The sequence below is a fragment of the Helobdella robusta genome (assembly GCF_000326865.2).
Source record: "Helobdella robusta unplaced genomic scaffold HELROscaffold_50, whole genome shotgun sequence".
In the NCBI taxonomy this organism is placed as follows: Eukaryota; Metazoa; Annelida; class Clitellata; order Rhynchobdellida; family Glossiphoniidae; genus Helobdella; species Helobdella robusta.
In genome coordinates, this window is record NW_008705255.1 from 285,195 (window position 1) to 297,694 (window position 12,500).

Here is a 12,500-nt window from a genome sequence, read left to right on the forward strand (position 1 = left end):
GATGTGATGGTTATGTTTTTTATGGATGTGATGATTACGATGTTTTATGGAATGTGATGAGTGAATATGGTGATATTTTTATGAATCTGGTGATGATTATTTTGATATTTTTATGAATGTGGTGGTGGTGAAGATAATTATGTTATATTTTTATGAGTGTGAGGGTGTTTTAGTTTTGATGATTTATTTATGAATGTGATGATGATTATAATGTGATGGTGGTGTAGATGAATCTGATTTTTTTTATGGATATGATAATGATAGCTACGATGCATTTATGAATATGATGATTAGGATGTTTTTATGGATTTGATGATCATGATAATGGATTTATGAATGTTAACAATCAAGTCCTAAAAAAATCTTTCTAAAGAACATCACATAATCTTTGGAAATTTGTTAGTGTAAGCCATTACTTTGTCGTAGGTAAGATTTGAACTACCAACCAACCAACCAACTTTAGACTTATTACTAAACTTTCTTCCATAAGTCGCTGTATTCGCATAAATCTCATCTATACTTTACATTCGACATTTTCTACTCATTCCTTCTAAAAATTAACGACTCCTCACTTTACATCCCTACTCAAACTATTCAGCCCTTTGATTAATATGATGAAGTTTTGGAATAAACTGCCTAGGTTTATTATTTCCGGAAGCCTTCTTTAAGTTAAGCATTTTTAAGTTTCTTATGAATTTTTTTACTGGCTACATTTTTAAGTTTCTTTTCATCAATTTTTTTACTGTTTTTATGAATGTGATGATGTTTTTATGAATGTAATGTAATGATGGTTATGACGATGTTTTTATGAATGTGTGATGGTTATGATGTTTTTATGAATGTGATGATGAAAATGGTGAAGATGGTTTTATGAATGTGATGGTGATGATGACGATGTTTTTATGAATGTGATGATGATAACGATTTTTTTATGAATGATGGTTGTGATGTTATTTTTGAATGTGATGATGGTTATGATGTCTTTATGAATGTGTTGGTGAAGATGGTTATGTTCTTATGTATGTGATGATGATGATAATGATTTTTTTATAAATGTGATGGTGATAACGATGTTTTTATAAATATGATAGTAATGGTAACGATGTTTTTATGAATGTGATGGTTTTGATGTTATTTTTGAATATGATGATGTTTATGAATGTGATGATGGTTATGATGATGTTTTAAGAATGTGATGATGGTTATGATGTTTTTATGAATGGTGATGGTTAGGATGATGTTTTGGGAATGTAATGTTGGTTATGATGATATTTTTATGAATAGGGAGATGGTAACGATGTACCGATTAACATTATTCTACAATACTTAACCCATATGTTGGTTGAATGGCGCTATGTTGTGACGACATATCTGCGAACTCAACTGATTGGATGGTTCCGTGTTTTTTAATACTTTCCGATTCTGGCTGAACGATGTGTAGGTTTTAATATTTGTGGTTTATAACGATTGAACGTTTAGTTGTGCTCTGAGCTGGAATAGTATAGTGAAGGATTGGAAAATTTGTTGTATATGGTAGAATAGGTTACAGGTTACTGTATTAAGGCTTTGTTCTTGAAATATTTAAACAACATTTGTAGTCTTTGGCTACAGACAGGTGTCCGCCATTGAGTTTGCCTTATTATTTCAAGTGCCGATAGAAGCACTTAAAGCACTTGGAGTTATTAAACTGATTTTTTTAAACAACAAGAAAAATGGCCGAACTGAATCAGATCAGCTCGTTGAATGCTGAATTCGCATTGGACTTGTATGGCAAATTAGCCGCAACTCACCCGGACGCTAATTTGTTCTATTCGCCGATCAGCATTTCTTTCGCACTTGCCATGACGTATTTGGGGGCCAGTGGTAAGTAAGCTTGGTAACAATCAGTTTCTATTTGGCAAAATATTATTTTTTATCATAATTATAGTTATACTATAATAGGAATAGAGGCTGTTGGTATTACTAAAAAATTAACTTTTTAATAATATATAATTATTAATGAATATTACATTTTCTTTCTTGAAAAGTTCTGACTATATGTGTAATCTAATTGTTTTTCTAGTGTGGCCTATCATCAATCAACCCTATCTAATAAGTAATGTCTATCTGAGCTGTATATCTATCAGTCAATCTTTTCTATGTTCTATTGTCTGTGGGCTATATCTATCTCTTCTATGTTCTATGGTACTATAATACATAGATAATGAATGATGATGATAGCCCATCCTATCTCATTTGTATCTGTATCACTTATCGATCTGATCTATCTCTATTTTGTTGGGATTAATACTTGAAACATTTTTCATAATTAGTAAATAAGTAAAAGTATGTAAAATGTATTTATCACAACCACTCAGGCAAAACTGAAGAGGAATTGAAATCAGCTTTGAGGTTTGACAGAGTGAATGAAAAAAACTTACACCCACTGTTCAAAGAGCTGAGAAACAACTTATTGGACACGAAAGGAGTCTACAAGTTGCACATGGCAAACAAATTGTATGGTGAGAAAAGTTATAATTTTCTCCAGGACTTTCTGCAACAGTGTAATAGTTTTTATGGTGCTGAATTAGAGCCAGTTGATTTTAAGTAACTATTTTTTTTATACTTTTTTTAGAAATAATTACTAATTCAAAAATTTTTTTATAAATGTTTGCTCTTAATTGTTTTATTCATTTATTGCAAATGCTCTAAAATAATTGGTTCAGAGAAGAATTCATTTGATAAATTATTGCTGGATTTCATTGGTAGATTAATAAAATTTATTTAAATCCTAACAGAAGCAATCCTGATGAATGTGCACTGAAGATCAATGAATGGGTAGAAGAACAAACCAACCAGAAAATAAAAAACTTGATTGCACCTGGAATCCTCAACCCCCTCACTCGACTCATCCTCATCAACGCCATCTACTTCAAAGGGGATTGGAATGAAAAGTTCAACATCAAGGATACGAAGGAAGAAGATTTCTTCATCAGTAAGACAAACAAAGTTAAAGTCCCAATGATGCACTTTCACAAGAAAAAATTGAGGTATAGTTTCTATGAAGAACTTAATTGCCAGGTACTTGAACTACCTTATGTCGGCAAATCTTTGAGTTTCATTGTCATCTTGCCAGACCTGAATAAGACAAGTTTATCTGATGTAGAGAAAAAATTGAATGGGGATGAGCTGTTCAATGTTTCACAGCATCTTTACTCGAGGGAAGTCCAACTCTGGCTTCCCAGGTTCAAACTAGAGACAAGCTTTGAAGCTAATGATGTTTTGAAGCAGTTAGGTATCATTGATTTGTTCAGCGACAGTAGAGCAGATTTGTCAAAGATAGATGGAACAAAAGAACTGTATGTGTCAAAGGTGATTCACAAAGCTTTTGTGGAGGTGAATGAGGAAGGTTCTGAAGCAGCTGCAGCCACCGGTGTAGTCTTTGAGTTGCGTTGCGCAGTCATCCCTATGGAACCTGAGGTAGTCCGAGTTGATCATCCGTTCATCTTTTTCATCAAGGATAACCATTCAGGAGCTGTCCTCTTCATTGGAAAGTTTATGAAGCCATGAGTTTCATGTTTTGATATTCGGCTAACCTGCTTCGGTTGAAAACAAAACTATTTTAAATGTCAATTTGAATGGATCACTTCTTTAATTGTTGATCGTTCTGTTTTGAATTTCTATTGACTATTATTCTTGTTTTAAAAAGAGTATTTTAAAACTTTGCTTTCAGATGAAATTTTTTTCGAACCAACTGGACATTGATAATTGTTTGAACATGAGCTCTGTGATTTAAATTTAATTTACGAAATTCTCTGTTTTTTCATTATGTCATACGTTTCTTCGATCTTTTGCATACATTTGTTTATATAAATGAATATTTTTATTTTAAATGAGACTTTGTTTTGAGATGTGACCGAAGTTTTACAAATTTATTTAGGCTTTATGAGCTTACATTTTGTTTACTGTTTTCATATTTATGAATGTAACACACATACATACATATATATATACATACATACATATATTTATATTTTATGGTGTATTGTATACATAATATATATATGGATATATTTGTGTATTCATTTAATTTTTATTTTGATCATGTTCCCACTTTTGGTTAACAACTGCATGTTCACTCAGCTTGTCGCTGCTTTCATAATAAACTTAACAGTTTAATTTCGTTATAATAGTTTTTGCTACCTACAGCCATTCTATCATATGCATTATTTTATTTTTTTAAACATGGTTTAGTTTTTCTTCTTGACGTCCGCAATTTTAGATTCTTAGAAAACTAACACTGCTTTCAATATTAACATTTTTAACCGTTCACATTTTTCAAGAATGGTCGTTGAGTTTAGTTCAGGTGAAATATTTTATGTCTACATCGTGCTTTTTTATATTAAAAATTATTCAATGAAATGATGGTGTTAGTTGTTAATGAGTTGAGAAGAAATTTAATTCATGAACAGCATCGCTTATGCCGACTGGGAATTGATCAATTCAATTCAACTTCAGCGTGATGAAAGGGTCCGGATTTACTAAATTGAAGAAATTTATTTTAATGATATTATATCTTAAAAAAACCTTGAGATCCCCGAAAGTTTTCCGTAAAGGTTTGCGGTAACTGCGGTTTTGGTAGTCACGCTTGGAATGAACCCCATCTAAAACTGCGATACAAGGTTCTACAGGTAAATATATCTCGTACGAACATAATATCTTGTTCACCTGGCTTAATGTTGGCATCCGTCTCTTTCACTGCTCAGATTTTGTTCTAATCGGATTTTCCATTCTTTTTTCAGTTTTGACTTTTGTTTCCCGACGGGGTTTTTTGTAATAATAATTCTCAAACAGATTATCACTCCTTAATTAATAATATATAAATGATGGTTTTTTTCCAATCCGCAATATTTTTATCTTTCTTGTTTCGTTTCAATTTATTTTTTCAAGCTCTGGCGTGTCGTGTAGATATATAATCTTTGGGGCACAAATTTGTATTCGCAACGAAGATTTCAACAAAAAATATCTGAGAGATTTTGTTTGTCGGTGCTTCATGTGAAAACCCTGTAGAATGTTAAATTTGCAGGAACAATATAATAAAAAAAATGATTTTAATATTTGTGAAAAATAAATAAAATTTTGCGTGGTTGTGTATATGGTATGGAGAATTATATGTATAAATATAATGTATATCAATATGTACGAATGTAATGTTCATTACAAGTTTTAAATATAGTACCTACAAAAGAAACTTTTCGACTTGTTTGAATCAAACTTGTAAAAAGATATTTGTTAAGTGGTAGGTATATAATGTATGTATATATATATATATATATATATATATATATATATATATATTCGAATAATTACTTGTATGTAATGTATGTATATGTATATATATATATATATATTCAACAAATTATTTGCACTGTTCTAAGGTAAAGACAATCCACTGTAGAACTGAAATTAATTTAGAACAATACTGAGTCAAGAATATCTATTAAAATCATCATCGTCATCATTTTATTATTTTTTTTCAATTTATTTAAACTGAACTTATATCATTCAAAAAAAAGATCAAATTGTCACATAGCTATTATATGCACGTTGAAATAAAAGATATATTTATTGAAATTTAAGAATAAATAACGAGAAGATGCCAAATACGATAATAAATTACATCAAATTAAAAAATTACTCTTTTTTCATTAAATATTTGTGACAGAAGATATAAGCTTATGATGATGATACTTATCTGCAGAAAATATTTTTGTTTCAAGTGTGTTTTACCCACAAAAGGCAAATTGGGTGCATGCAAACACACACGCCTGACATAAATACATATTTTAATGTTTCCTAAGAAAATTATCTAAAATTAAGATAAATAGATAATAACAATAATAATTAAACAAATTTTGTACACGTGTGCAATTTTCTCCACGCATTCCTCGCTGCTGATTATTACAAAAATTTAAATAATTAAAATAGTTTTTCCCTTCTCCAATTAAATATTCCATCTCGAATGGCTACACGCTACTACAATTCTACATGATTCAAACTACATGTACGGCAATTAGCTAGCTGCCTCTGACACCTGCGCTTTCTACGCACGCCTCAATACATCTACTACGAGCACATACCTACCTGTTCGCCGGGTGATTATCTACGCTTCTTCATTCAAAATTTTGCGTTCATTTCAGTTTTTTTTTCTGTTAAAGTTTTTAAAAATTATATAATTTCTATTGTATTATCACGTTTTTTCTCTCTTTTGGATAATGAAAATTATGCGCGCTCACTAGAGTAGTTGTAGATAAAGAGGCGTGTTTTCAATTTGTGTTATGTTTGTTGATAAAACTCTAGACAGACAAAAACTCTGATGCAACAAAGCCACGACCATCTATATACATATAAAACACTGTCTCACTAAATTGTCCCTGCACAGATTATCACATTGTCTTATTATCGAAAAGATATAGAGATCTATATTCCATCTTACTAATCACTCTTATCATTTGCTTCGTGGGTGTTATTGTTGACGTCATCGTCATCTAGCATGGAGGTTTCCAAGCTTCGGTAAACGTCCATGACGCACTGCCTCGCTGTGTCTTTCAACTTTTTCTCGTAAGCTTCTTTTTCTTGTAACTCTTCTTCCCGATCATCCAGATTTTCTGGGTCAGCATGGAATTCTCGGTCAGATTTGTTTTCAGAATCCTCTTGCTCATCTTGGTCATCTTCCACTATATTAGGTTCAGTTGGTGTTTTATTTAGTTGATGTCTTTGGCTGTCTTCGAAAGGGTTTCTCGATTTCACTTTTTTGATACTTCGCTGGCTATTTTTGCTAATCGAACTCCGATCGCTCTGCAAAATTTCACTTTTTGTAGATCTGACACTTGATGATTTTTGAATGCTTCGTTGATCTCTAGAGCTGTCTTTTTTAATGGCGTCATCGTTCATTTTTGTGTCTTCTTCGTTTTCATTTAATTTCACCAGTCTGGTTTCATTTTTCATTGACGAAGATTTATTTTTCAGCAACATTTTAGATTTTCTTTTTTCTAATTTTGGGTGTTCTTCTTTCTTCTCAAGCTTATTCATCTTCTCCTTTTTAGACAATTCTTTATTCGATTCAGGGTTTGTTTTTATTTTGTCAGAGCTGAGAGTCTTATTTGTAGCATTGGATTGTTTCTTGGACAGGCTTCGTCTGACTTTTGCATGTTCTGGAGTTACATCATCGTCATCACTTTGAATTTCACGTTTGTTGATATTTGAATTTTTTTTGGACAATTTTCTCTCAGTCGGCGGACTCTTGACCTTTTTTCTAGGCAACTTTTGTGTCTGGTTGTCGCTTAATTCTGCATCTTCTTCTTTTTCGCCGTTTTTGGTTGCCTCTTTGTCACTATCATTGTCGTTATCTTGGTCATCTCTAGTGTTCTCATTTTTACGCTGAGTCGAAGATTCACTTTTAACCAAAACAGAATAGACATCGCGGTTGCTTGATGGCATGGCATCGCCATCTTTCATTTCCCCACTTTCATCATCGCTCTCCTTTTCAAAATCGTCGTCGTAAGCTGGTTCCTCTTTAGCGATAATTTTTTTCTTTTTTTTCAATTTAGGTTTTTTGGTCTTGTTTTTGACCTTCACTTCGTCATCGTCATCGGTATGTTTGTCGCGCGCCTGAGCATCATCCTCATCGTCGTCGTCGTGAATATCTTTCATGGCCGTGATGACGTCATCAATATCGTCATCGTTGTTGTTGTTCTCTTCGTCTTCTTTGTTGTCCACGTCATTCTTTGTTTTGTTCTTTCGCTTCATTTTTTTCTCCAACTTCCGTCGCTTCCTAGTCTCGCTGCACCTGTTGCGTGTCATGAAAATGATGAAGTTGTCATGGTGAAGAGGTTTAAGATTCTGAGTAAGTTTACAATGAAGATGAATGCAATGATGGTGAGTGAAATGGAGATGACGAGACCGACAATGGTGCTTATTTACTTTCAAATGAAATGAAAACTGTATTGGCGGTTGTGATCATTTTGAGAGACTACTTTTTTCACTTTAAAATATGAGATTTTATCAATTTGTCTTGTAAATTTCACTATTATAAGCATCTAACAGACTTTCAACGCCAGTCTAATCAGTCAAACCATCACAATCATATTTACCAAAAACGTTATTAGGATTACCACTGATCACCATTCTAAGACAATTCTTATCCCAAATAAATTATCATATGATAATATTCGTCGTCATTCTTATGACATCGCCATATTCATCACGCTCTTACTCACTATCACAATTCAAATTATGTCATTCTTTTTTTTATTATTCTTTAACTTGCAAATCCAGCCGCCCAAATTAACAACGAGTTACTTGTCGACTCGAGAAAAGCACTGTACCAATTCAGCAAAACAATAAAACATCAACCGACCCAAAACTAACTTTTCGCAAAATCTCGGATTTCTAACCGAAACGATACCAAACATTCCACTGTTTCCACCGAGTCGAACGCCTTTTCGATGCTTAGCCTCACAGCAGACACTGACCCTGGTGTTCTGCTTATAGTCCACGTAGATGGTGAGGCTGAAGGGGTAGTCGCTGTGACGAGTGGACACAAAAGTGAAGTCAGCTGCAGGGAAAAGAGAATTTTTTTGGAGGGTTTTGGTTTTTGTTTAATGTGGTGATTTGTTAGGCTTTTTTTTTGTTTTCTTCGTTTTGATGTTTTTTATTTTGAATTCGTGTGCTTTGATTAATTTGTTTTTTTTAGAAACGGTTATCATTTTAGAAATGTTATGTATTTTTTCACATAAACAACAACACAAACAACACAAAGGACATACATCCGGGGCAGAGTTTATCCTTAAAAACGGTGATTGTACTTCCACCACAGTGTTGTTGCTCAACGACAACCTCATCTCTCCTAACCATCCAAGAGTTTGACAACTGGATAGCATCCCCATAGTAACGCATTGTGACGTAACATGGTTTGTTGTTGTTGTTGTTTGTGTTGTTGTGGGCATTGCTGTTGGTTGGTCTGTTGTGGAGATTGTTGGTCTTTGGAATTATTTGTAATGTCCCGCTTACCTGAATCTGGTCATGTTTTTTTGTAACGAGGGAAATGTTGACACAATCACTGTCTAATAATAAATAGCAGCATATGATAAATAATCACAGCATGTTTGTATCACAAGCCTACCTGGTGTTCTCTCCATCATTAACAAATCTCAATTTGATTACATTCATGAATTTAATTTAAATTAACAGACTCAAGCAAGGAGATTTTTCAATAATTTAAAAAAATTTCAGAAACGATTCTGAACAGAGTCTTGTTCTACTTACAATTATTATAGAATAAATGTTTTTCTTTGACATTTTCAGCTTAATAAAATGGAAAAGTAAATTGTTACGGAAACTAGAAAAAATAATTTAACATACAATGACGTTGTGTATCGAAAGATGTTTTAAAAAACTTTTTGTAAAGATTTTTGTAAAAAAGCGACGGGGTTAATATCTTTGGCACTGCTGTTACAGTGACTGGATTCAAAAGCAAAGAAAACCCAGCTGATCACATGCAACATGTGCAATCGGTCGATAAACTTCTATTTAGATGCACTGTGTGTCTGTTGTTGATACCTTTGAAAAACATTAAAGAGAGAATTGTAGAAAATGAATGGGATGCTGTTTGCAGTAACCTCATTTCTACAGGGACTGCCATCGTGCCCCCTCTTGATAGCCGGCAGGGTGTTGTAGGTCAGGTAGCCAGTGCACTTGTGACCACCACCCGATATTCTTACCTGTATATCGTTCGTAATTTGTTAATATTACTATGTAATAAAATTTTTTATTATTTTATCATCGTGATAAATATTATAATTATACTTTTATCATTATTATAAATATTACACACATACACGCACACACAAACAAACACACACACAGACACACCACACAGTTTTTTATACTTTCAGAATGTCATTATGTGGCATAGGGATTGGCCAGTTGTAGGGGGATGAACCGATCCAGGGGGGGTACTTATTTCTGGCCGATGACATCATCGAATGGTAGGTAGATTGTCGGTACTGTTAGTGTGTGCGTGTGTGTGTTTGTATGTGTGTTAATGCGAATGGCTTATTTTTGTTCAAAACCGCGTGTACTTCTGAACTTGATCGTATTTTAGCAATGCTTAATGTGTGTATGTGTTTGTGTGGTGTGTGTGTATGTGTGTGTGTGTATGTGTGTGTGTGTATGTGTGTGTGTATGTGCTTAATTGTAAATGCGAACACATGAAACATTTTCTATCTTTTTTAAATATTTTTGTTTCTTCATTATTTGTACATTGATTTTCGTTAAGACTTCCCAACAATTTCAAGTTAAAATCGTCTCAATTGTTCACTTATTGGTTTGAGTATTTCAATTGAGCTGTTGGAGTTATGATGCTGCTGCTGTAGAACGTCTCAGTTTCAACGCGCGGTGACTGCATTGGCGTTTGTGGCTACTGCGTAGTGTTTGTTAGACGGTTGTTAGACGGTTTGTTAGACGGTTGTTAGACGGTTGTTAGACGGTTTTTTTTCTTTCGTCTTTTTATTTCACTCATTTTCTTATTATTATTTATTATTGATCCCATTATAATTCGCATCATCATTATTATTATTATTAACAATATTATTATTATTATTATTATTATCATTATTATTATTATTATTATTATTATTATTATTATTATTGTGACAGAAACACTACTTAACCGATTTTAAATATATTTTTTACTCTCAAGCACTTGTTGATCAGAGAGCATGAGAGGACCGTACATTATATTCTACATCTTATTTATTTACACTCTGATATATGATTGATAATTTTCGATTGATTTCATTTGGATTTTATCTTTTCGGTCAATAAAAGAATGTTCCCATTATTATTTGGTTTATTGTTATTCTTATCTTTTAGGCGTTGGGATAACACGGTGCAGTTTTGGGATTGTAGGACGAAAAGAGCTATTAGGTTAGTTGGGTGATTGATTGATTGGTTGGCTGGTTGGTTTTTTGTTTCTTTGGTTGGTTGAATGGTTGGTTAGTTGATTAGATTTTATCTTTTCGGTCAATAAAAGAATGTTTCTATTATTATTTTATTTTATCAAGATTAAAGAAGCAAACCATTGAGGAGTGCAAATTGTTGTTATCCGCTGTTTCCGGTGCACTTTTAATCCTGTCAAAACTCGTTCTTAAATGTGATTGGCTGCGGCAGTGGTTGCCTTGGTTATCAAGTATAACGTTTTGTTCGTGTGCGTGTGTGTGTATGCATGTGTGTGTGTATGTATGCGAATGTGTATGTGTGTGTGTGTATGTGTGTGTGTATGTATGCGAATGTGTGTGTGTGTTGAGTTTTTGGCATGTGGATGAGTCAGTTGTTATTTGTATGGAAAAAAATGTTACAAAAAAATGATTCAGTTTAGAGGTTAAAGGTGACGAGTGATGATACTGATTTTGATGATGATGGTGTTAAAGATGGGGATGGCGAAGAATGTAAAAATATTGTGGATGATGATAATGATGTTGATGACCAGCCGACTGACCGACTGACCAACCAACCAGCCAACTAACCCCCAGCAGACATGAACTTGTGACTTCCTTTCTCTCTGTAAAAATCCTCCGACGGTAGATTTACTCTCGGTAATATCTTGTAATGTTTTCCTGACTATAATTGAAAATTTATTGTTATATACGTGTACACACACACACGCACGCACACGCACACACACGCACACACGCACACGCAATTTTTTTGTCGTTGATATATTTCAACAATAGACAATTATCATTTCATTCAGACAGTTATACATAAAAACTGAAATATTTGTTTAGTGTTTGAACAATATATATGAATATTGTTATTAATAAAGTTTTTTATTTATTTATCCAAAAAAACTTTTTGATTATGAATTCATAAAATTAAAAAAAAAACACCACAGTTATGCGTAAAGCACTGCTATATAAGCTAAACTTTTAACGCCAGTGGTGGTCACCGAAACATCGTAGAAGAAAATATTTTACGGCCAGGAATCGGCGAAAGAAATTTGATTAAGTCAATATAATTATTTATTTCTATTTTAATAGCGAAAAATATGGAAAATTTGTAAATTTTCATTTTAAGAAATTGCGCTTCGATCTTAGCTTTGCGAAAAATATGAAAAATATTATTAAATATTTATATAATAATGATAATATAATTATAACGTAATAATAATAAAATAATATAATTATAATAAAATAATAATATAATAAAATTATAATATAATAATAATAATAAATAATAAAAAAAGAATATAAAAAGCCGAAAAATATGACAGCCAACTTATAATTATTCATTTGTGATATAGAGATTAAGCCTTACATAACTTTTACCGACTTTTAAACAGAAATTCAAAAACCAGGATGATTATGAGGAACTCATCAAAATCATAAATTATTAATATAACGATGAAGCCTTCTGATAACTTAATAAAGGCTTGTGTTGTTTGAAAATAGCGTCATCGT

The 12,500-nt window shown here is 32.5% G+C and overlaps 2 protein-coding genes across 2 annotated transcripts in view; one reads left to right on the forward strand and one right to left on the reverse strand.

The window, feature by feature from the left end:
• Positions 1-1,712: 1,712 nt before the first annotated feature.
• On the forward strand, positions 1,713-3,549 carry HELRODRAFT_114508 (hypothetical protein; the record flags this gene model as incomplete). Its single annotated transcript, XM_009027701.1, has 3 exons — positions 1,713-1,863; positions 2,358-2,586; positions 2,781-3,549. 3 exons carry the CDS (start codon positions 1,713-1,715, stop codon positions 3,547-3,549), a joined length of 1,149 nt encoding a protein of 382 aa, XP_009025949.1.
• A 2,925-nt stretch (positions 3,550-6,474) lies between these two features.
• Positions 6,475-12,500, reverse strand: part of HELRODRAFT_178825 (hypothetical protein) — a gene marked incomplete at both ends in the record, with an annotated part of 8,223 nt that continues 2,197 nt past the window's right edge. Inside the window, 5 exons of the mRNA XM_009027702.1 lie at positions 6,475-7,828; positions 8,410-8,596; positions 8,808-9,057; positions 9,660-9,761; positions 9,930-10,046. Of these exons, the coding sequence (XP_009025950.1) occupies positions 6,475-7,828; positions 8,410-8,596; positions 8,808-9,057; positions 9,660-9,761; positions 9,930-10,046 (2,010 nt within the window). The remainder of the gene's footprint in view (positions 7,829-8,409; positions 8,597-8,807; positions 9,058-9,659; positions 9,762-9,929; positions 10,047-12,500) is intronic.